Source organism: Crocodylus porosus, unplaced genomic scaffold (genome assembly GCF_001723895.1).
Source record: "Crocodylus porosus isolate Cpor-Errol unplaced genomic scaffold, CroPor_comp1, whole genome shotgun sequence".
In the NCBI taxonomy this organism is placed as follows: Eukaryota; Metazoa; Chordata; order Crocodylia; family Crocodylidae; genus Crocodylus; species Crocodylus porosus.
In genome coordinates this window covers 129,829,463-129,855,455 of record NW_017728931.1, presented here as the reverse complement: position 1 = coordinate 129,855,455, position 25,993 = coordinate 129,829,463, and the positions used below count along the sequence as shown (strand labels likewise).

The 25,993-nt window shown below is 41.6% G+C and overlaps 1 protein-coding gene across 1 annotated transcript in view; it reads left to right on the top strand.

The window, feature by feature from the left end:
* The first annotated feature begins 4,702 nt into the window (after positions 1-4,702).
* Positions 4,703-25,993, top strand: part of SEMA3E (semaphorin 3E) — a 206,600-nt gene continuing 185,309 nt past the window's right edge. Inside the window, exon 1 of the mRNA XM_019543650.1 lies at positions 4,703-5,416. Coding sequence (XP_019399195.1) covers positions 5,302-5,416 — 115 coding nt within the window. The 5' untranslated portion in view covers positions 4,703-5,301. The remainder of the gene's footprint in view (positions 5,417-25,993) is intronic.

Sequence of the window (25,993 nt, the reverse complement as noted above, 5' to 3'; positions counted from 1 at the left end):
AAACAGCTTATTTGGAGGACAGGGGAGGCAAGCAGAAGAGTGCTTCCCCCCACTCCTAGGAGGAGTCTCACAGCAGGCACAGCCCTATGCCAAATATGTTTGTATTGGAGGTGGGGAAGGGGGAGGAAGGTAGTGAAAGGGCCTCTCAGAAAGCCCAGCCACTGGGTTGCGGTTGCCAGAGCACAGCTGATGCTGTAGCAGCAGCAATAGTCTAGGAAGATAAACCTTCTCTTCCACTCATCTATTCTCCGCCCCTGTACGGTGGTCACCAGACCCCCACACACCCTCTCCCCACCGCTGGCCATCAGAATTCAGTGAGATTGGTACACCTCTGCCTCTTCAGAGACCACACACTTCATGCTTGCCATTTAAGGCAGCTCCCAGGTCTAACTCATGACACTTCACAGAAAGCACCATGAATTCGCTGTTGGGTGAGGAGGGTGGGAGATCAAACCCTAATTTGGAGTCCATCCAGAAAGAGACGCTGCATCTCTACAGCCTCTTCCCATAACTCTGCCCCCCATCAAAGGCAGGGAGGCTTCAGTGCACCTGCCCCACCCGCTAGCATCAGCTGGGCAATCCCCAGAAGAAGCTTCCTCTGCTCCTTTTCCCTCCCTCCCTCCCACTCTGAAAACAGCTTCCATGACCACAGCCCGCTCTTTGGAGAGAGAGGCAGCGAGCTGCTGGGAAGAGATGGCCTCCACCTCTCTCCTGGGGAGGAGGCTCTTCTCAGCCAGGCTGGCTGACCTGCTCCACCGGGCTTTAAACTAAGCCTTCCCGATAACACCAGCGCCGCAGTCTTTGGTTCACCGTGTGGATCCTGCTTCCAGTATGCAGACAGAAGTTTCTGAGTGTGCTCTTTTAGGAGCACCTTCATCTGAGCCCTCATATAATAAAGGTACAGACTTTCATGGGACTGGGCCCTTTCAAAGCACTCTGTGCTTATGCACTTGTGTTTGGTCATGGTGGTAGGGAGCTTTCAGGGACCAGATCAGGTTAAAATTGTCACTGCTGCCTGCCCTTATAGATACTGCAACCCAGGTACATGCAAGTATATGCCCATCTACGATTAAATCCTAATATTTTAGTGTCTATATTTCTTTCTTTCTACATGGTGTTTAATACATTTCAAATTATTGTCACAGCACCCTGTGAAGTAAAGTAGAAAGTCCATCTGTCTAACTTACGTTTCTTCTGACTCCCAGTTCTGTGCCATAGCTTCCTCATCATTACTTGCTGCGTATAAAAGTTTGTACAATTCCATACAAGGAAAGAAGGGAGGAAAACAGGTAAAATGTAGCCTAAACCTTGCTACTATAACTCTACTTTACTTGCAAATCGTTCAACTGCCATATATAAATATCTGAATTATCATATTTAATTCATAAGAGATTAATTCCCCTTTCACTGCCTTTGTCATCCACCCCCTCCCCCTCAACCATACTAGTCTTTCAGCTGTCCTGCCACTTCCTAACACAGGCTTAGCTTTAGTCCTAATCATCGTCTGCTACTTCTGATGCTAAAGAAGTCAATTCTGTGACTTTACTTGTTCCATTTACCTGGCACATTCCACAGCTCTATAGCTCCTTCTGCGTATTTCTTGAGAGGATCTTAAGGCAGGAAGAGTGCTGACTGGTTTGCAGTGACAGAAAGAGGAGGAAGCCTTATACATACTGCCTTGCTCACTCTACAAGCCAGGGTGAGGAGAGGTTAGAATCAGATTTCAGACTGGAAAGCCATTTCCTTTGTCCCAAATGTGCAAATTAAACCAGTCAGGTATTGATGACTGTATAGGAGCCAAAAAATCTGGTATTCAATTGCCAAATTATGTTAACAAAGAAGGAAAAGAAAATGGACTGCTCTCATAGACTGTACAAATGCAAATAAAAGCAATTTAGTGAAGGACTTGCAACTTAATCAGCTAAATATCCAGTCATTGCACAAATGCAAACCTCTTTGCATTTTGCCTTAGTGCAGAATCCAGCTCATTTAACACAAAAAGTTGCCAAAGTTTAAAGTAGGTAAAAAAATGTAAAATTATGCCTTTATTACTTTTCATTACCTGTGTTTTAGACTCAAGGCACTAATTTAAGATTTTGGGCTACTCAGAGCCTGATTTTTAGAACTTGATTCTCTGTAGCACTGGGCAGGGGTACACAAATGTAAGAAAAGCTATATGAGAGCATGGGAGAAAACTGTTGGGAAATAGTATCTGGATCTTTATTGATTTAATATGGATTCTTTGTCATATTATGTGCTTACACTTAGAATTTTACACTGGTAATTTTTTCAAAGAAATCTATGACCCTAAATGAAATGCAGCTCTTATTTCCAGAGAGGGATCTTTATAGCAAGTAAAAATTGTATTTTAAAATTGTAAAAGTAAGCATTTTCAGACCTAAACTTTGTATGACAAAAACACAAGTCTTCTATAATGGTAGTAATTTAGGAAATACATAAATGCAGTAATGGAAATTCATCAGACTACATCTAAATTTCACTTAAATCTGTAGGTAGTGAATCAGGGTCATATATATCTTTTAGCTGTAAGAACCTACCTGAACTAATCCTGAGCATGACTTTGGGATAGGTATAACATGCATATAGTAAACCCCTGTATGTTGGGTTCATTGCCCCTAAGGACACCTATTATCTTAGTCACTGATGTGGCAGGAGCCTATGTAGACATTCCTGATGTAGCCACGGCAGCACGGGACTCAGCAGATTTCAGCAGATTACACAGCAGACTCAGACTCAGCAGACTCAGACATTACACGTTAACCAGTTTAAGTGATCAGAAACTGGTTTAAACCAGGAACAGAACAGATGTTCAGTGCACATAAACCAGTTTGAAAATGGCTGAAACCCGTTTGAGATAAAGCTGGTTGAATGTAGACTTAACTGCTTTGGGTCAAACCAGTTTATGCAATGTCTGTCCCAGACCCCTTGCCGGTTTAAGTTAAACCAGACACCCCCAGCATCCCAGCATGCTCTCTGGGCTGTATGGGGCTCTCTACTCCACAGAAGAGCTGGCCTCTCCCATCTGCTCTGGCTGGAGCTCAACAAAAACTGCAGGTGTCTGCCTGAGCACTCCCTGCTAAGCAGGGATTCCTCCCTCTCCTATGCCTTAGACCAGTGGTCTCCGAAGTGGGGCGTGCACACCACAGGGGGTATGCAAGACAATCCATTGGAGTGTGGGAAGAAAATATTAGAACTTCTATTTATATTTATATAAATATACATATATTGGGGGTGCATGCTCAAAAATTTTTTACGGATAGGGGTGCGTGATCAAAAATTTGGAGACCATTGCCTTAGACACCTCAGCATTAGCTAGCAGACCACGTGCTGGCTATGGTCTATGCTGTGGCAGACAAGACAAAGGCAGAATCACCAGGTAGCTGGTAATGTCCTTCTTTTGTTTGCTTAATGGGGTGATAAACACTGAGTTAGGGGTGATAAATACTGTTATCAGTTCCCTGCTGGGCTGCTCAGAAGGGGGAACCCCTCCCTAATCAAAGCATCCTGCTGGGGCCTCAGCTCAGCTCTTTGCAAAGGATGGGAGGGCTGCTGCAGTGCCTCCTGGCTTCTAGCCTGAGCTACAGCAGGCACAGGCCTGCATTTCTGGGAAGTCTGTCTGGTTACCAAACTGATTTAGCCTAGCCGGGTTAGACTAACCTGCAAAGATTGAATCAATTCAGGCTCAGGCATTTAAATGTCTGTCCCTAGCCTATGAGCCCATCAATCTTCTAGTATCCTAACCATGTGTTTTGCTTACTGAAATCATTGAGATTTTGCAACATTTATTATATTCAGCTCTTCATGGTTCTCTACTAAATTTCTGTTGGATCTTCCTATCCACATAGCATTCTCCTTTGCTGACCCAAAACCTCATCTTGGCACTTTATTTTCCACAGCGTTTGGTTATCTTAATTCTTACATCTGTATAAAGCAATAGGTTCTGCAATGCAAGTGAGCATAAGGTTAATATCCTCATCCCATAAGATGCATGATAAGAAAGTCTTGAAAAATTCTCAGAAAAGCGCAAATGATAATGTAGATAGATGACTTCAACTATGGAAAAATGTCACTAGGCGTACTCCCTCAAAAATGTATTCCAGATGTAAATAAAACCTCTTTATGTATAAAAAGACTGACTTTTGACAGTGGTATTGTCAACTATAGTTTAAGAGGTGACTGGTAAAGAGTTAGAATTTATATTGTTTTAGCATTACCCCTTACCCCCCCCCCCCCCCCCAAGCAATAAATTTACTTTATATAAGTCTAACCTAAGATCTAATACTGAAGCTATTTTTACTCACAATCAATGATTTTACTCACAGGTATAAGTGTCTTGTGACATCAGCTTCTTATATCATATGTAAAGTAAATAAAATCTAGAGACATAATTGGATATAAATATATTCTGGGGGTGGAAAAAAATGTAAAGGTATCTCTAAAAACAAGGTAGTATGAAAACTATGTGCTGACATATCATTTATTGAGTCTAAATGCTAATGTACTCAAGTAGTTAATGTTAAGCTAATCCTACACTTTACCAGCATTGGAAACAAAAACTAAAAGCCTTTTAAAATATGTAGTTTTGAAAATGAAAGGCAAGAGGAACTTCCGAGCCCTCTCCTGATGTCTTAGAATATGAGACCAGTAAGTAACTGGGAGGATCAATACGCAGCACGTGGATCAGAAACACTTCCTAGAAGCAGCAAGTACTGTATGTTGCCTCAACCCTCCCTGAACTTTCCCAGTAAATACAGCAGTCTGACAGCCCGGCATCCCTGCTGGGTGGATCCTGCAAATCCAGGAGGGAATGGCACTTCTTGTTTTTAATTAGCAAAGGTGAAAGGTGAATTAAAACTAGCTGTTTGGCAAGTCAGAGCAAGGGGCTGAGTTCTGAAGAGCACCAAGGAGGAGGGTTTTTTTTTTTTTTTTCCTTTCCTGAATGAATTGCCTTGCAGGAGAGACTGAATACAGCTTCTTCTTGAATCCACTGGCAGAGTTACTAAAGAGAGCTCAAGACACAACACTGCAGAATAACGCCTTGGAATGTCCTCGCAGTGTATAAACAATTGTCCTTGGGAGAGAATATCTGTCAGGACCTTTGCAAAGCCTGACATATGGAAATCTGAGAAACTGCATTTCTCATCGAGATCCCCACCAACTGACCAGAGAAAGATTTAACTGTCCTGAGAAGGCAGAAGTGGAACTTGCAGTTTAAAAAACCAAAACCAAAAACAAATCAACACTTAAGTAAAGAAGCACAAGAATTTGCTCTTGAGCAGCATGGTGTCTGCCAAGAACCTTTTAATCCTGGCACTATGTGGCTTGTTACTAGAGTTACCTACTGGATGTCATGCAACAGATACAAGGCAGCCAAGGTTACGTCTGTCACATAAAGGTAGGTCAGTGTGTCAGGTTTTTTTTTTTTAAAGACTTTGTGTCAGATTCATTCCTAATATAACTTCTTTGACTTTGGTGGAATTACAGCACAAAGGCTGAATCTGACAGAATGAAATAATCCTATTCAGAAATGTCTGATTTATTTTGCTTGTATTTAAAGGGTACATTTTAATCTGCTACATGAAGCAAGGTATACAGCATTTCTACTGATTTAATGAAATCTATTCTTTTGCCCTGAAAGTGTATTAAACTGGAGTGCCCCTCTGTTGCCTTTTATTCTCTGTATTCTGTAAAGACTACTGTTTAACAAAGCGGACGTTCAGTAGATAACACATACTATTATTGAATAGCTTATGATATGCTAAGTCTTCCACCAGGTAAGTCCTAAGCAATTAAATGCCTGATTTTATACTTTGTACTTTTGAATATAGCTCATGAATAGAACAAGGGGAAAAAGACTGAATTCCTATGCAGCCAGATGAATCATCTTCTAAACTAGCAAGTGTCATCACACTATAATTAAAATGACTAACTGCCAGCATAAGTCTGCTTCCAGTTCAACTGAATTGCCCAAGGAAAAAAATGTCATTTTATTCTGAAATGTGTGTGTAAGGCACTCCTACTCTTTAGCTTTAGCTATAGCTTATGTGAAGCTTGAATCCCTCTTCCTTAACCACAAAATATGAGGCAAATTATGCCCTGAAGTAATAGGATTGTATAATGCTAAAATTGCCTTCCCCCACCATTTCTCTATTGGACTGTAGCTTTTTGTATATGACTACCTGTGCTCATCCATGCAATTATAATTCTCTACAGCTACCCACATATTAACAGATTGTGCATTTAGAAAATATATAGCAGTCGCTTCTTGTAGAAGCCCATGTGTGCACGGTATACCATAATCTGGCACAGAGCACTATTTGGTATTGCCTCTTGTACAAAGATAAAGCGATACATTCTCCTTTGCTGACTTAGCAGGTGTTGGAGAAATGGTATACTTGGGGAAATTTTCTGTTGTTACTAATGCTGGCAACTAGGCTGCATCAGTGTGAAATGCATTATAAAAACTGTTTAAAAATGTGCTAGCATCAAACTACAACTACACATTGTACAGAGCTCAAAGTAGCATGAGGCTACATATGATTTAGTGGTGTTTTATACAGCATGCTGAATTACCAGTTATGGGAGAAAGAAAGGAAAAGCTGAAAAGGATAATTAGTCTGGATGGCTTGTTAGATGGCTAATAGAGGTGAATATTTTTTATAGACCACTGAAACACTGTTTAAAGGAAGAAAGATTTATTTTAAGGAACTATATGTAATTGAGTCACTGATTAGCACTGTTGAATGAATTGAATCGATCCTACTTTGTATAAGAGACTCTGGTTTTTTTCACACACAATTTTCAATGTTAACCACTATGATAAGTGCTGACTTTATCCTGCAGTATGGATTTCCTCTCTGCTGGAAGCAGCGTACCAGTATTTTAATGTTCATTTCTTGGTAGGTATAATTAGAAATACAATAATTATTATAGATATTTGTTGGCTGGTGATGGGGTTGGGAAGAAGAAAAAGCCACAGTGAATGAGATAAATAGATATATTGTTATGCTACTTCAGGGCATTGGATTAGCTGCTAGTTTTGGCAAGCTTTCTATTATCGTGCTGCAAGTATTAACTGCTTCTGCTCTCACTTGTTAGGGTAATTGTTTTTTCCCCGCTGGTTAGAAACAGTACGCATTTTACTGCATGCTACTTTCTCTTCTCAGCAGGAAGCCTGTAATTCAGTCATAGCACATCATAACTCAGTGATACTTTTAAAAAAACAAAAAACAAAAAAAAAGCCACTTTCTCCCCCAAGGGCAAAACCCTGCCTCCACTGGAGTTAGATGACATGTATTCTCACAACCTCACTGAGACACAAACCTTGCCTTAGGCAAAGTTCAGAATCTGCCTCCCGACCTGAGCATACCTATCCCCACCCTGTCTTATTCTTTAAGAAATAACACTTTACACATGCATGCATTATGAATTGTTTTACAAGCTGCATTGTCACGGGTCCCTGTATACATATTGAAAACTAAAAGTTAGAATTGGCATACCTGCTGGTGCCCTGGGAACAGCCATTGTTAGTCAACTAGTGAAAAGACTGTAGCATGCAAGGAGGAAGACAATGGGTACACGTCCTGGCTCTATTCACTTAGCAAACATGAACAGCAGGAGGGGTCTCCGCGCTTAATTGTATACTTCAGAGGGATGTTGCTCTGGGTACCAAGAAGGCAGTAGGGGAATTATGAAGAACTTGCAGCACACCTTCTTTGCAAAGACAATTGACCCTTTAGATTGAGTTGCTGTTTTGGTCTAGATGACAGAGTCAACATACTTATGTTTATTATGCAATTGGCAGGTAGAAAATGTAAGCAGACACTGAATAATAAAACTGAATATGCCTTTGCCACAATGTTTGGTTTGTAATTGTGGATGAGACTTAGCATATTATAGGATGGTTGATTATATGAAAGACTGGAGAGCTTGTAAGTAAGAGGAGGTTTAGGGCATGAGCCATTTACGGCATACAGGTAGTGCTTTAAACTTACCTCTTTTAAAACACAGGTTTGTACTTCAGATCATCACAAACTTGAGGTTTCCACAAACTAGAACTTCTAGAAGAGTTTATTTTTATATATAATATATACATATTTCTTTAAAGGATGCCTATTTTGCTCAGGAGCAGTAGATTCTTTATTTCTCTAAAGACCTATGGCAGTGAAAACTTATCTGAACTTAGCACACCAGCAGCCTCATATCTCAGCCCTAACTCAGAGAGGTGACCTTAATTAGCATAAGGACTGCGGTATTTCTATCCAAAAAGGGGTAGATTGTGCAACCTTCACTAGTGCGTATATGAACACTTGGGAGTCCATCCGGGCCCTACATTCTTGAACTGCTAGTAAACCTGTCAAGCTAATCTAAACTGTAATGGTGATTTTTGATAAGGTGAAGACCTGTTTTTTAGGAAGCTGATGCCTCCAGTTCAGTTTACAGAAGACCTGGTCCTGCTCCAATGCAAGCCAATGAGAGCTGTACCACTGACGTAAATGGGAAGCAGAATCTGTCTTGCAGTTGCCTAAACATATGGGCCGGGGACAGAAGTTGCACACAGTCTGGTTTAAATGATCATAAACTGGTTTAAACCTGTAAGAGAACAGAAGCTTAGTGCACATAAACCAGTTTCAAGATGGATGAAACTGGTTTAAGATAAACCTGGTTGAATGAAGTATGAAACTTAACTGATTTGGGTCAGACTGGTTTATGAAACTACTGTCCCAGACCCTTTCCTGGTTCAGGTTAAATCAGAGTCCCCCAGCATCCAAGCATGTCTGGCAGCCTGGGCTGGCTGTGCTGCCTGCTCCAGAGAGCAGGGCTGGCCCCACCACTCTGCTCCCTAGCTGGAGTAGTGAGGGCTGGCTGACAAGGGGTCGTGGCAAGCCCGGCTGGGGATGCAGCCCAGTCTAGGGGAGCAGGGGTCCAGGGTTTGGGGCCAGGGAAGCAGGTTAAACATCCCTTCCCCTGCTCAAACTTACTGCTAGCTGTGACTGGACTACAAATCCCAGAGGCACCTGGAGGGAGGAAGTGGCAAGGCAACCTTGCAAAGTCCTGCTGCTGTGAATTGAGACTGCAAATCCTAGAGACCTCAGGGGCAGCAGGAAGAGGAAGTGAACACAAAGCGGGAAAACCATGCTGTAGTGCTCCCTGGCTTCAGGCCTGAGCCACTGCAGGCATGTGACTACATTTCCTGAATCAGAGGTAAATGTCTGTTGACTTCTGTTTCAATTTAATCTGTGCATTTTAGACTAACCTGCAAAGACTGAATTGATTCAGCCTTGGGCTTTTTGACTGGCTGTAACTAGCCCTGGTTTCAGCTTTTGATTTGTAATAGTGAACTGACCAAAGCCCATGCTACAGATACAGTTTTCCTGAACTGTTCATTCACCTGCTAATTATCAGGAAATTTATACCATAGAACATGGTCCATTTCATTTGCAGTATGGGGGAGGTAGAAGGCAAGGCAAGATGACACTTAGAAACAAACTCATTCATAGCAGCTGACAAAATAGGCTGTGCCATCTACAAAAGCTAATGTTTTTCTGAACAAGTTAGTCCTCTATGTGCCGCCTCGCCCTGCCTTAATTTGGGTACGTTCTAAAATGTTGCCTAAAGACTAGTATTTGATGGATCTTAACATCTTGGGATAAATTATTTCATTAAGACACCAATTCCTGCTGATTTGTATAGTTAAGCATCTATTATCATTCTGCTAATTATTGAAGAGAAATAAACTTTTGGCATGATTATGTTATAGGTAGACAATTGCATTTAAAGCCATTAGCTCATTTTATGTATTATACAGGCTCTACCTAACGAAGTGTTAATGGAAACCAAGTTTCAGCTAATATTCTTTATAGGCTGTTGATTGCATTTTTTGCCCAGTATCCCACAGTTAGAATTCTCAGCAGTGGGAAAATTATAATGACGGTAGATTCAACAGACACTGCATGTTAAACAGAAACTATTTACATTTCAGGCTGAAGTAGGATTAGGTTTCAGAGGACAATGGGGCTATATTTAAATCTTCGCACAGCCTTGTTAGCAGCATCTAAGCCTGAAGCTACCATGAATCTACTTATACCATTATATAATTAAGGCCCTGTGCACATTTTTCAGTCCATTTAAAACCATTTCTTCTACCACCTTTTATGTCTGACAAAGAAACCGTAGAGGAATCACCAAACAAGAGTCAGATACGGTAAAGATTTTCTTTGTATCTGATTTTGACTTCAGCAAATCTCCTTCACTTGTCTTTGATTAGTTCAGTCAGGGCTGTCCAACTAATGGCATCTGGGATTGCAAGGGGTTAAATCGTGGCTCCTAGGCTTAGCTGCTGTTTCCCACTATTGCTCAAGTCTTCCCTTCCCTTTTCCAGATGCTGGTTCCTGTCCCTGCCTAGGGGGTGGGACAGTGCAGTACACAGAGTTGAGGGTAAGTCCAGGGACCTGTGGCTTAGCTCGGTGCAGCCCACTTGGTGTGAGGTCCTCACTAATGCAACTTGTGTTGTCTGAGGCCTCAGCCACTTGGAAGTTGGGTAGCCCTGAGTTATGGCAGGGAGTGACAGGAATCAGCAAATGCAGAATGTATTGTGTAGTCAATCCAACTGATAAATGCAGTTTTAATTAATATAGCAGATTGTCTAGTAGACTGTCCAGAAAGGTTTTTAAGGTATCAAGTGGCAACAATTTCCATTGCTCCCTTTGAAAAATGGGGGACAATGTCCTGCCTTTATTTCAGGTAGCTTTTCTGGGCAAAGTACAGACAGTCAAAAAGCCTGAGGCTGAATCCATTAAATCTTTGCAGGTAAATCTAAGTTGCATAGATTAAACCAATAAATAAGTGAACAGACATTCACTTTTGATTCTGGAAATGCAGCCAGATGCCTGCTGTGGCCTAGGCCAGAAGCTGGGGAGGGGAGTGGGGAAGGAGGGTGGAACACTAGAGCAGGTAGCTTGAGGTAAGTCTAACCCACCAACCCTGGGAGAGGGGATTTGTGGGGGAGGTGCAAAGCATCCTAGGATGTTGGAGAACTGTGAATTAACTTGAATCTGTAGGGGATCTGGGACAGAAATTGAATAAACTGATTTAGCCTAAATCGGTTAAGTTTGATACTACCTCCATACAGATTTATCTTAAACCAGTTTTGGCCATTTTGAAAGTTATGTGCACTGGACTTCTGTTGTGTTATAGTATTGAACTGGTTTATGATTACTTAGGCTGGTTTATCCCTGTCCTTAGCCTTGATGTTCATCCTGCTTGTCAGAAATATTTCCTTCTAAATGTAATCTTGTTGCCCCTTTTTATATCACCCAATTCCTTTCTAGCTTTCTTGTTCACTCTTCATATATTTGTACTTATGTCGTCCTTTGTTATTGCTTAGTCAAGCTATACATTTTCATCCTTTTAATCTTTGCTCATTACCAGCCTTTCTGGCAGCCCCAATCCTATTGTGTCTTTCATTTGAACTTGCGCATGAAGTCATTACTACTGTGCTTCCTACCTCATATTGGTGAAGGCTCTGCTTCTGAGGTCTTCCTCTTCTCTGCTTGCCTTTTATTTCTAATTGCCCTGTTTTTAACGGAACTTATGAACAAACAGAAAGAAAAAAATAGACTAGGAACAAAGCAAGCTGTTTTCCGAGCCTCATTATTTTAAACCGTTACGCAAACAAATGGCTAAGGAAAGGAGAGTGCTGTAAATGAGCAGGAAAAAAGAACCATACTATCTATATATGTGCATGGATAGTACAGGTAGACATGCCTATTCAAAGTGTATATGTCTAAAATTGTTAATTTTCAAAGCTTTTAAATCACTTTTGAGAATCATTTTAAATTATTAGCAAGATTTGTTTTATTTTCAAAGTATTTAATCTAAGAAGTATTTTTATTGCATCTGATTTGTTTTTATTATGACTTCCTAGGTAATTCAAATTTTGAATTTGTTTTAAATGAGTGTGATCAAATGTTTAATATTAAAATTGCATTGATCTAGGGCAATTCAAACTGTACATTTCAAATTGGGTTAGTTATGAATTTGATCCCTTTTACAGTTGGAGATAAATTTGCACAAACAGTTCTAATTTCTGTAAATGGATCTACAAGCATTTACCAAATGCTTTTCATGAAAAGGTTGCTCACAAATTACATGCTTTGACTTCTTGCTTCTCACTATTCTTGTTGCAACTGGACAGTTGAATCAGATGCTATTGTTTCTGCTCTATGACTAAATGGTAGCAACAATTTAGCTGGAGAGTAAAATGTTTAGAACATAATGAAGGAGGAAATTCTGCTGGAGAATTTTTGGACAAATAAAATTCAGGATAAAACAATATAAAAGAAAGAAGGAATATGCAAATTTTTATATAAGATTTCGTATTTTGTTCAGTGTTTTACATAACTAGTCAGATGGGCACATCAAGCAGAAGTCGCTTTCATTCCTTAAAATATTTGCATTTGTTTCTTTGTTTTCCTAACACTTTTCATACTAATAAAGTTTTGCTTACACTCTAGTGTAGAGGTCAGTTGATGGCTATGGGTGTGTGTAGATGAAACAGGGGCTTTAAATTGAAGCAGCGGGTTTTAAAAAACATTGCTTCAGTTTAGAGCTGATTAAATCCCCACGTCATGCACACACCCTGCTGACTTACCTGCCTCTCCAGTGAGAAGGGGAGGGCAATCTGCTGGCAGGTTGAGCATCCCCTGGGCCAGCGGGAGGGCTGGTGCTTCCCTCGGCAGCAGTGATGGCCTCCCACCAGGCGGCACCTGGCCTGGGCAGTCCCAGAGGACACCACAGCCACAGAGGGAAGCACCAGGCCTCCATGCAGCGCAGGCAGGCTCTGAGCGGGGGAATGTAAGGGGCAGAGATCAGACTCATTGCTTTTCTTGAGTGCAGCCTGCTTTTCTGGGCTGCTGCCAAGCTGCCTGCAAGGCTTCCAGCTGAGCTGTGGAGATGCACAGAACCTGGTGCTTCCCTCCCTGGCTGTAGAGGCAGCAAACTAAAGCATCTCGAAGGAATTTTAGTTTGCTCTACCCTGAATCATTTAAGGTCCATTACACCACCAAATTTCCTACAATGGCTGGAATTGATGCGCAATATGCTGCCGAGGCGTGCAAACACCAACACCACGAAAGCAGTACAAAAGCATTTAGCCCACTTTAAAGTGTTGTGCACACACGCCTCTCATTTCATCTATGCACAGCCTATATATACCCAGGAAGTGGTTCAATAAAAGAATTATCCACTCTCATTGTGGGTCACATCCAAACTATGCTGATTTATGACAAATGAGGATCTGGACTGTATCTGCACAAATGGGTATGATGCAAAGATACAGATGCAAAGAGAATTGATATACGTAAGTGTTTTGAGCTTAGATTCCTCAAACACAGACGCGGTGTATGTTTGGTACTGCAATTCTGAGGGTTTGAGAACGCAAGAACTATATTAGAGCTGCAGCTCTGTGGAATGTGGCTGCAAGTGAGGACTGATAAGTAGAATTATGAGTGTTTGGGGAAAAAATGCATGGCAGGCAGCCTCTTCTCTTCACCCAAATTCTTGAGACTAGATAGAACTCAATGTCAGGACAAAAAACCTAAAGGACACAGAGAAGTTTTATCTTAGGCTCACTTGTAATTGGGGAGAGTTGTTATAAAATGTGATTGCTCTTTTCCACTGATCAAACAACCAATTCATTACAAAGAAGCTTAGGCAGGTTTCAAGCTTGCTCTTTATCCAAAGTGAATGGTAGCAAGTTCAGGAGCTCTTTTCACAGATTCTCCAGGGGCCTGTACTCTAGAGCCAGTATTTCTGGAGCAGAACTCGTGCCGACTGTTCTCAGAACTGTGACCTGTTAACCTAAGGTTACCATACATCTGGGTTTTCCAGGACACATTCTCTTTTTGGACCCTCCAGTCTCTGTCTAGGCTTTTTTTTTTAAAATGTTAAACAATGCCTGAGATTTTTCTCTGCTTCACTGGCGGGAGTGGGGGGAGGGTGATCGGAGGCAATGGTCGCATGTGAATCTGCATGCACAGGTGCACGTGGCCAGCGTGCAGCCTGGCAGGGTGGTGGGAGCAGCTCCAGCAGCTGAACGCAGGTAAGTCTGTGGGAGGCAGGGGTTGGAGGGCTCAGTTGGGATGGGGCCCCTCCAGCAGGGCTGGTGGAAGCAGGGGGCTGAGAGTCAAGAGTGAGGGGCACCAGCAGGGACAGGAGACTGTGGGTGGGAGTGAGGGGCATCAGCAGGTCCAGGGGTCTGTGGATCAGCAGCAGGGTTACCATACATCCAGGTTTTCCTGGATACGTGCTCTTTTTTTCATCCTCCCATCTCAGTCTAGGTGTTTTTTTTTAAATATCAAAAGTTCAGGATTTTGTTCTGCATTTGCTAAGCATCAAAGTTTTTCCCGGCACTTCCTGGCTTACCCTAGCAAGGCTGCTTGGTTCTAAGGGGATTGGGGTAGGAGGGCAATGGGACACATGGTGCACATGGCACTGGGGATGCAGCAGAGCCAGGAAGATGGGGGAGGCTCCTGCCCCTCTAGTGGGTGAAGATGGGGGGCTTCAGGGCAGCAGAGACCGATGTAACCAGGCCAATGGCACCAGGATTGATGCCTGTGCTTGCAGGGGAAGGCGGCTAGGAGACGCTGCAAATCTGGGGGGAGCAGGGGGTTGTGGTTAGGGAGTGAGTGATACTGGCAGGGCTAGGGGGAGCAAGGAGCTGTGGATTGGGAGTGAGGGGCACTAGCAGGGCTGGGAGAGCTGTGGCTTGGGAATGAGGATTATCAGGAGGGACTGTGGGTCAGGAGTGTGCAGCACAGGCAGTGTCAGCGGGCTCTGGGACAGGTGTGAGGGGTATCGACAGGGACAGGGGGGCTGCAGGTTGGGAGTAAATGGCAGGATCAGGCCATGGTCATATCACTGCCCCCCCCCCCGCAATCATACTACCCACCCCCGCTGACAGGCATCCTACGTTTTGGAACTGGAAATATGGTAACCCTAGTTTAACCAATGCTCCTGTAGGTTTTGTTGCTGCAGGGATTTGGAGCACACCTCCTCTGTTTTGGCTTGCTGTGAGGCAGGCTGTTTGCAGTGTCAGCTTACTGCTTTTGCTGTTGAGAACTGTGGGTGTCATCTGAAGTTGCAAAACTTGAATGGCCTATATGTGACTTCTAATCAGTAATCTCCCAGCTTTCCAAGTGACAATGCTATCTGGTGTTATAGATTTTTTTAAACACATTGCAGTAGTTATATGACTGGAGAGAAAAGTTATATTTTACTTAAATACATGAAGGATTAATATTATTGATGTGATTTACAGTATGCTATTCAGGAGCATGCATCTGCCTCAAGCCTTCTGAGAAATTCAGAGTCAATAAATATTGCAAAACTGTACAATGGGACTACTACTAAATATGATTAAATCTGGTGTCCTGGTTTTCTTCACAAAGTCAGATGATGATGATGAAGCCATAGCATGCAGCCAACATCAATTAGAAATACTTCAATTTATAAGAAATCCAGACTCTGGAAGACAAAAAGAGAAATCTTTATTGCAGAGCTAAGACTTATTTAACTTGAATATACTAGCATATTAAAAGTTCAGTGTTTGTTAGATAACCTGTTTAGCACTAAAAAGCCACTTACAGATCCAAAAAAGCAACATGAAAGAAAACATTACAGGAAAAAATTGTGATAATTGCAAAAGAAAAAAAATGCTTGTTACATTTAAGCTTGGTTTCAATTCAAAACTTCTGAAAAATCAGGAAGTAAATAACTATAGAAAAATATTTGTTTCTTTAAATAAACTGCAATTCAAAGGCAGATAAATTTAAGTTAGCAGCATCAATAACTGATTTTTTGTAACTGCATACTTCAACTTAAAAAAAAAAAAAAAGAAGCTTCCTTTGCTGGAAAATAATGATTCTATTTAACACCAGAAATTTTAGCTAATATTAATTCTTTGCCTTTGGCATTTCACATTGACAAATACCTGTCTCCTCCATCTCACGTGTTCTAATCTGCCTCAGCATTACAGATTCTCACTTTAGAGGCGAAAAAGGTATGAGCATTTTATCTTGTTAGCCAAGTCTGTTGCAAGCTTACTTAAATGTATTTTTTCCCTGAGGTTAGTTCTTAGTCAAAATGAAGCTGTAAAGACTTTGCAAAGCTGGGTCTCTTTGTCAGGCTGCTTTGTAGCAGACAAAGTGAATCCTGCTTCTCAGAAAGAGGTGGTTCAGAAATATCCCACCAAAAAAGCGTGTGTTTCAGGACAACCTGTGATTACTTTCTAAAGATATGTATGTTGAATTTTTCTAAAGTCCTTATTAAATAGTGGAGAAAAGGAATTCTTAGACGTTTTCTGTGCATGCCAGGGAATCCCTCTGACTTCTTGCCTTAATCATTTCAGGAGCCATTTAAATTTCATTAAATACTAGCCATCTGATTACAATGCTTAGCCACACTACCCTACCGAGCAAATTGCCTTAGAATGCTGTCTGCATCTTCATACCGCTTTTCTTATCTGCTAGGGCTGTTTATTTGTCCTTGTTGTTTGTAGTTCCTTACGAATATGATGAGACATCAAAGGTCTGTTTATAGCTTTTGTATGAGTACATGAAGGTGGTCTGTAACCAGGGGTATGTCCACAAAAGAATGCCTGCCAAATGGCCGGGTCCCGGCATGATGCATGCATTGTGCATAGAGCCAATAGCTGGGAAGTTTGGATGGCTCCTATAGTTGCAGGAAATATAAACTCATCCTTAAATGAGTCATTACTAGTTGCAGGTGAAAACATAGACTTGCCTAACATGTAGTTGCCAACATACCAGATGCTTTGCTACTCTGTTCAAATTTGCTGATGACACTGAGATGTGGGGGGATGTGGGCATGCTAGACGGGAGGAATAGGCTGCAATTGGACCTAGACAGGTTACAGGGGTGGGTCGACGAGAATAGGATGGGTTTCAACACCAAGACGTGCAAGGTGCTGCACCTGGGAAGGAAGAACCAGCACCATACCTACAGGCCGGGGAACTCCCTTCTCATCAGTCCAAAGACAGAAAAGGATCTTGGAGTCATCATTGATGCCCAGATGAACATGGGTCGGCAGTGTGGGGAGGCAGTTAGGAAGGCCAGCCACACCTTGTCATGCATCCACACACGCATCTCGAGCAGGTCCAAGGACGTGATCCTCCCCCTTTATGCAAACACTGGTCAGGCCGCAGCTGGAGTACTGCGTCCAGTTCTGGGCGCTGCACTTCAGGAGGGATGTGGACAATGTGGAGAGGGTCCAGAGGAGGCCACTCACGTGATCAGGGGGCAGCAGGGCAGGCCCTATAAGGAGAGGCTACGGGACCTGAACCTGTTCAGCCTCCACAAGAGAAGGCTGGGGGGGGATCTAGTGGCCTGTTACAGACTAGTCAGGGGGATCAGCAGGCACTGGGGGAGTCCCTGTTCCCCCGAGCACTACCAGGAGTGTCTAGAAAAAATGGTCACAAGCTGGCAGAGGGTAGATTTAGGCAAGATATCAGGAGGTGCTATTTTACTGTCAGGGCGGGTAGGATCTGGAACCAACTTCGAAGCGAAGTGGTGCTAGCTCCTAACTTGGAGGTCTTTAAGACAAGGCTAGATGAACACCTTGCTGGGGTCGTTTGTCCCCAGTACTTTTTCCTGCCATGGCAGGGGGTCGGACTTGATCTGCTCAGGTCCCTTCCGACCTGGCCAACTATTAAATTATTAAGTCAAGGAGGGCCGTGTTAGCCTATTAACATTAACAGGAGCCTTTTCTTTGACCTCATTGGGTTTAGGATTTCTCTTTGGTTGTAATGAAGCCATGCTGAAAAGTAAAACTTCAGTTCCTTCTCACCTGCTTCTCTCACATAATCTTAATCTTATAAGGGAAACCATGCATCACTGTGAAAAAAATGTATTTTGTGTTGTGCTGTTGTATAATCTTATATTGAGATATCACATTGTATTTTTTATCTTACGAGAAATGCCTGATTGTTGATGGCTAAATTATATGGTGACACTCAGCTCACTGGCCAAGGAAAGTATTTATGACAAGTACTGAAGCCACTTGAAAAAGCCACTTAAAAATAGTTCCAAAAGACACTGTATCAGAAGACACAAGATGTCACCTATATTATTAGTCTGTTCATCCAGTGGAGTATTCTGACTGCAAAAATCTGTTTCTCATAAGTGCACTGTATTTGGTTTCCAGAAGCGTATTACAGTTCTCAATTTAACTGTGACTTTGTGGGGCTTCACACAAGAAACATAATTCTCAATTTCACCCTTCCAGTCAAGAAACAATATTGTGTGATTCATGTGACTGATTATAACCTAGTATTGTTTGGATTATTAAATTGAGTATTAACAGCAAAGAATAATGTGAATGAAAGGTCAGAACACGTATATATGCATGAAACTATAGGAAAAGTCTGTGTCTGTTTCTCCTAACCCCTTCACCGCAGTAGACAAAGATGGTTATTTCTTAATATTCCAAAACTACAATATATCATCCTCTCTGGACTATGATTTGACTGCAGCTGTTAAGGCAAAATACTCTGTTTATGATCCTTATGACAGTGTGTGACTCACATTTCTGTTTCATCAGCACTGAAGAATTTGAGTTTTCAGGCAGCTTGTTCCTTCATTTGAGTCTGATCCTTTGTTTCTGTTTCTTTATCCCCCAACCAGAAAATTTGCTAACAGGTTTAGAAGGGGCTTACTTGGAACTCTCATAGGATAATGGTTCTTTTTTTTTGTTCTTGTTTGGCGAGTTACTAATAGAACATTTTTTCAGGCTCACAAGCCAATATTTGGGAGACAGTCAGAGAAGATTAAGGATTTATTTATTTATTTTTAAATGCATGGACATTCAACTTTTACCTCCCCTGGGTTTATTTTTATCCAAAGGACTGTTGGTTTTAACTGTGAAATGATTTAACCTTCTGTAGGAAATCAAACAATGGGCTTCTTAATGGTAATAGGTATGCTACACAAAGGGAGGATAGAGGTTGTTCCTTGTAACATGCAACAGATTTGTTTAATAGGCCTAGTAAAATAGGGAGAGCAGCTGTAAGTGTGTTATTTGCTCATGCGGCATAAATACAACAGAGGTATTGACCATTTCTTACCCTGATCTTGCTTGAAGGAAATGATTTAAAATGAATGCAGCGCACTTTAAAATGAATTGGAACATAATATTTTTTTTACTGTTTTACTGTCAATGTTACTTCTTTTCTTTTCCATCCACTAGAAAACAGTGGCTTAGTTTATGCTGGTGAATTATTTAGGATGGCTCTGTCAATGGGGTCATCACTGAGGTCATTTTCCAGCCAGAAATCTAATAGTTTGTGAGTGTTGTCAGTCTTAAGTTCGCCTGTGACTCTCTTATTTGCAATTAAACTAAGTGCTTACTCTTGTAAAAGAAAGAGGAAGGGGGTGGAAAAAGGCTTGTTCATTTGTGTGCTAAACATTAATTAAGAACGTAATGATGCAAAGCCTGGATGTATCTATTGTTTCCAAATTCAGAAAGACAGAGGCTGACAAACAAGCTCATTGTCTTTGAAGGCCATCATTCCTATTAGGAGTCCATTGTTGCAGAGACTTGTTTCGGGAAGGTGGTGGGGGGAATGGAAGGAAGGGGCGCATGCACACACGCCTGTGTTTATATCCAACCAGTCACTGTTTTCTCATTCTCTGCTTATCTCATGCCTTGCAAGCTTCTGCATATTTTCAGGTTATGTAAAAAGTCCAGGAGAGCAGCCACTTTCAAGCATACGATGTAGGGAAAGAGGATGGTAGAATATTCAACAGATTAAGACAATGTATTATTGTCCACAATGGCACACTGCAACATAGAGTGCTTTCCTAATTTATAAGCGCAACGTTTTTAAAACCATTTTTGTCTTCCTGATGAACATATGTGGTTTCATTGAAGCAACATAGGATGCTGGTGATATATTCTATGGTATTTAAATAGAGGAGCCTTGTCCATTAAAATGGTTTACACTTTTAATAACACTGAATAAAAAAGTATAGCAAAGGTTGTGCTGAAAGTGGCTTTAAGTACAGGTCTTACCTTTCAAATGCTACACATGAAAAAAGAGTAGAAGTTGTATTTTATTCCCTCTGAAGGTATTGCAAAATTCCCAGAAACTTCCATAAAATGCACACATACACACATGTACGCACGCACAAGCGCACACAAGCGCGCACACACACACACACCCCCTTTGTTATATGCTTCTGTTGTTAATTTAGGGCCTGTCCCAGTGATCCTATAGATCTAGGAGTACCCAAGTCCAAACTTCTCAGCTGAGAATTACTGAGGCTTGGGAGCTGTTTGATAAGGAGTACAGTTGTCTTGGTTACTTGTAAATGGAGATGCTTTCACAGATACAGCTGGCTTCTGACCTGTTAATCTCCTTGTAGATCAGGACTAAAGGCCTGATCCTTCAAACACTTGTTCTCATGATTGACTTTAATTATGTGAGAGGTTTCATTGACATGAAGTTAAGCATGTGTTTGTTTGTAGGATCAGAATCTAAATTACACGGGTGATAACCTTGAGGTAGCCATTCACTTTTTCAACATTTTTAAATATGAAAATGTTTACCAACATTATTTTTATTTTGTTCATATACCATTAATGATTATTGGAAAGAAATGGAGGTTTTCATGAAGAGATGTAAATGGACTTTAGGTTAGATATCAGGAGGCGCTACTTCACAGTCAGGGCGGCTAGGGTCTGGAACCAACTTCCAAGAGAAGTGGTGCAGGCTCCTGCCCTGGGGGTGTTTAAGAGGAGGTTAGATGAACACCTTCCTGGGGTCATTTGACCCCCAGTACTCTTTCCTGCCATGGCAGGGGGTCGGACTAGATGATCTGCTCGGGTCCCTTCCGACCCTAGAAACTATGAAACTATGGCTTCTTGTTGTGCCCTTCAGCTCTAACTCAACTAGAAAAGGTCTTAAAAGCGACATCTCCCTATATCCAGGTAACATCCGAAAAGTGGCACTGGCTGAAAAAGCTGCTTGAATGACGTTAGTGAGCATTGTGAGGTCTTTGGGTACAAGTGCTATGCTGGTGATTTATTATAATGAATTTAGTATTACATTGTCTAAACAGTTGTCCTTATAACTGTGCTAACCCTGGAATGACCCATTTCAACATTACAGAACGTGGCAAATCACTTTATACCAGAAAGCTGAGGATTTTGGTGCCTTTTTAACTGTTGTAGGAATACAACGCAAAAGAGCACAGGTCCTAAAATGCTAACCTGTAAAATGAAGTCTTATGGTTTTGAGAAGTGTATAGTATATATAATTAATAAGAAATACTTACCAACACCTAATAAGCATTTGAAAGTAATTGATAACTTACTATATACTTACAAAGCCTCTCATATTGTGTGTTGGAAATAAAATATAAATTGGAACTCAAGAGAGTTATTAAGCATACTGGCACAGGCAGACATCTCACAGTGTTGCTTGGGGTGTGTTGCAGGATTGATGGGGAACGTCTGAAGCCCAGATGTCTCAGCATATTTTATGTTTACAGTGGTGTTTACACCACCCTAAAGTAACACGGAGAAATTAATTTCAAGCCAATGATAAAAGATTGTTTGGTAGTGCTTTCTGAGTCGGTCATGAATCATATCAACGAGTACAGTATCCTCCTACAGCTTTGTTGAGGTGTTTTGCTTGTGGGCGTAACTATTTAGTTTTGCAAAATTATGGTCTCTAGTAAGAGACTCGCATTCTTATGCATGCCTTCTCCCAGACGTTTTGTTTTCCTTAGTGTGTGGTTCTTCAGTCTGGGGGGTTTCTTCTCACCAGTGGCATTTCGACTACAGAACTTACTTTGTCCTGATGAGGTTTCGTTCTGGTGGTTGTCTATGTATTGCAGCAGCATAGGATAATAACCTCAGCTTTTCACAGTTGCTTTCATATTCAGCCCTGTGAATTGCTGTAATTTCCCCAGGTATCTAAAGAAAACTAGAGTGTATTTGGAGTAAGATGGGGGTTAGGAAACACTGAAATTTGCAGCAGCATTCTTAAGATTGGGCACCACTTCTTCTGTTCTTTTTAAGCCTGGATCAATCTATCGATTGATCAATCTATCGACTGATCTATCGATCGATCTATCTATCTATCCTCATTTTAAAAAGTAAGGCCTCCAGGTAGTGTGTAGTTGTCTTCAGTGGCAAATGTCTGACAAACAAGAGGACCCTGGTTCTGTAGCCTAGTGAGGCGAGGACTCAGCTGACTGAGGAAAATCCTGGGGTCTGGTCCATCTGATTGGTCATTCATTGGGTAGTTACTGTATAAACTTTGCTGTAGCACAAACCAGTTCCCAGGGGTAGTACTCAACTTATTGAACTACAGAGTCAGCCTCCCTTTTGTTTGCTCTTCTGGTGGCCCTATGACTTCTGAGACCCTTTTGAATTAGAACCAAAGAGGCTCAAGAAGAGAAGAGCAAAGTGTCCCTAGACCATTATTCAGTGGTTGGGGCACTCCCTGTGGAAGTAGAAGGTAAGGGATTGCCTACTTTACCGTAGGAGGACATTTAATTTACTTTCCGTGTGTTTTAAGTATTTGAGTATTATGCAAAAAGTGGGTGTCCTCTCCTCCTCCCCACCCCCCAACATTAATAGTGGTGTTTCAGTTGGTGGTTTCAGTGTATGTTAGGGACATGGCCTATGGCCTGTCACACACTTAAGTAGATCATTAGAATGGATCATTCCCACGAACCATTAGGCACCTCAGTTATGCCTAAAGTGCACTTTAGGTGCTCAAGTCCCCTCTTGTTGGATCTAGCCCTAGATTCCCAAATTAGTTCCCAGTCTCTAAAATTAAGATTAAATCACAGAAATGTCTGGAAGGGACCTCAAGACCCCCTATACTGAAGCACATTGACCATCCTGAATGTAATTTTTGTCTAATGCATACTTCTCAACATTTTTACACTCAAGGCACTCCTCCATAACTTTTCTTAATTTAGCAGCTTGCTCTGTGGATGTAGGCAAGAGTCCCTCCATTTCCTCATGCAAGGGAGACGGGGCCTCTGCCTTTGTCTTGATGTATCAAGCCCAGGAGGTGCCTCCTGCCCACTAGGAAGGGCGGGGGCAGGAGCTGAATTAACTGTTATCCTGTCAACAGTGATGGTGTCTCTGATCTTGGCTTCAGATGGCCCACAAGTAGTAGCCTCACAATAGCCCCTCCAGTAAGGCTAGGCTGTAGTGGGGCACGTCTTCCTGCCACAGATGTTTCTTGGTTCAGCCTCCCACGGCGCCTCTTGAAAACAAGCATGGAGGCACGGTTCCATCAGGCAGCAGCAACTTGGTAGCACCCCTAAAAGAATAATCTCCTGGCACCCCAGGGTGCTGTGGTGCTCTGGGTGAGAATAGCTGGTTTGATGCATTCTTACAGTGCCCAATGGCCTGAATTCTCCAAGCCACCTTAGTGGCTTGCTTCAGTACTTAACTATCATAGTTGGAAAGCTTTTTCTGATGTCTAACCGAAATCCACTTTGTTGTAAATAAAGCGATTACTATTTGTCCTTTGACATAGAAAACAGTTGATCATCACCCTCTTTATAACAATCATTTATAGACTTGAAGAGCATTATATCTCCTGGCATTCTTCTCTTTTCTAGCCTAAACAAAGCCAATTCCTTTAACCTTTTCTCACGGGTCTTTCAGCCTCTTACCATTATTGTTTCTCTTATCTTGATTTGTCCCAGTTTTGTCACCATGTTTTTAGTAGTATAGTACCTAAATCTGGATGTGTTACCCTAAGGCTTTACCGGCACTATGTAAAGCAGAATAATTATTCCTATGGTGTCTCAAAGAACACAATATATCCTAGAAGTGTGTGTCTTTTTTTTTTCAAAAACGTCCCACTGATGATTAATTCTGTTATCCTGTGTAATGTCCAGATACTTTTCTACAATTTTACTGCCTAACTTTTATTCCCCATGTTCTTTGGGTGGACTTAAGTCCTCCTTACTAATGTGTACAGTATTTTACTTGTTTTTTTTATTCAGTGATTTTATTCATTATCAAGATTATTTTGAATCCTACTTGTATTTTCCAAAGTGTTTGCACCCTGTCCCAGTTGGATGTTATCTGCAAATTTATAACTGTATTTTCTCTTTCATTCTCCAAGTCATTAATGAAAATAATAGATCCCCATGACACTAAATTATGATGTCCTTCTAGTATGGCAGCAAACTTGTCTACACCACAGGATTGTTATGGGGAAACATAGATTAAAGATTTGTGAGGTGCTCAGATATTATAATAGGAGGGCTACCAAAATTTTTGATTGTTAGAGTTCTCAGTTCTGTTCCCAAATTCTGTTCTTACTTCTGCCTCTATTAATCTTGAACTCATCTTATTGCCTTGGTTTACCCATTTGTAAAACAGACTTAGCACCACACCAAGGCCTCTTGAGGCTTACGCTTGAGCTTTTGGCAGTATTGAAGAAATGGTAGTGTGCACAAAATGTTGTTCTTTTCACTTCCAAAATTCTTTTTGGCAGATGATAGCAACTACAGAAAGCCATAAGAGAACCATGTAACACTCTTCCACCATCCAGAGACTTTAAAAAGCCTTTTCTTCTGTTGATCTGACTTTGTGCTCTACCATCTCAGCATTTCCAGACATATCATTAGTTCCCCTTGCTGACTTACAGGAGGTGCTGCATACAGTTGCTCTGGTTCAGCTCAGCAATAGGACACCAGGTTACAGGATAGATTAGTAAGGCACTAATAAGAGGTGATGACTAAAAAGTAAAATAGCAGAGATTATTTTGTTTCATGAAAGAATGAACTCACTCTGTTTTAGGGGAGATTTTCATCTTCTCCCTTGGCCTTTCCTCACTTCTTCCCTCCTGTGCAGCCAGTGAAACTTGTTCAAAGTGATCAGCTTTCATCCAAGGTTTAACTCCTGTGATAAGAGCCAGATGACTTATCAGTGCTCAGACAGTGCTTTCACCTCTGCCCAAATTCCCATGTAAATCACAAGCTGTCTGTTCCTATTTTGCAGGTAGGTCATAGTGCAGCAAGTGTCAGACTTCCTGTCAGTCCAGTTTATTACCAGTTACTATGCATTAAACTGAAGAGATATTTTTATAATGTAAGTTTCAGGCATCATACCTGTTAGTAAAGAAGGAAAATTAACAAAATCTGTGTGCCTTGTCGCTCTTTTCAGCTGTGCAGCATTCAGTTGTAGTATAATAAAAATGATTAAAATGCTTCACTGAGAGAATTTTTCCTGCCATATCCTGTTCTCAGATGGCTTAGAATTACTGCAGCAGTCTCTCCCCACAGCATTTTGGCATTTGGTGTTAAATAGTTTCTGGAGAAATAAATACAAATGGGAGCTAATTAGAAGACAAGGAGCAAGGAGCCAAGGAACAAAGAAGAATATCTATAGAGACCAGATAAGCAGAATGCCAAGGTTTAGAGAAAAGGCAGGTTTAAAGGGAAGATTATGTGAGGTCTTGACCAGTGATGGAGGAGGTCCAACTAGAGCACCTGCAAATTACAGGCTTGAGTTTAAAGCAGATACCTGGTCTAATGAGAAGGGACAAGGACAGTGCAGATGGTCCTAGAATTCTAACCACGACAAAACCAGAACAGTCAGACTTAATCTAAAGCGTGGTAACTTGAAATAAAGAGCAGTTGATCAGTACAGCAGTTGACAAACAAATTGAAAGAGACCAAGAAAAAAACAAATACTAGCCTTCATGGATGTTCCAGCAGAGTAGTTTCAGCTGGGGAACAACTGCATGAACAAGAGGGCTGTGCGAAGCTTCAGGTGGTGATAGAATTCGGAGGAGATTCGGCCTGATTCGGTGGCTGAAAAGCTCTCTGAATCTTCAGAAAAGATTTGGAAAGCTTTGATGATTTGAGCAGTCCCCTGGTGGCTGAGGCCGACTCCAAGCTAGTCAGTATAG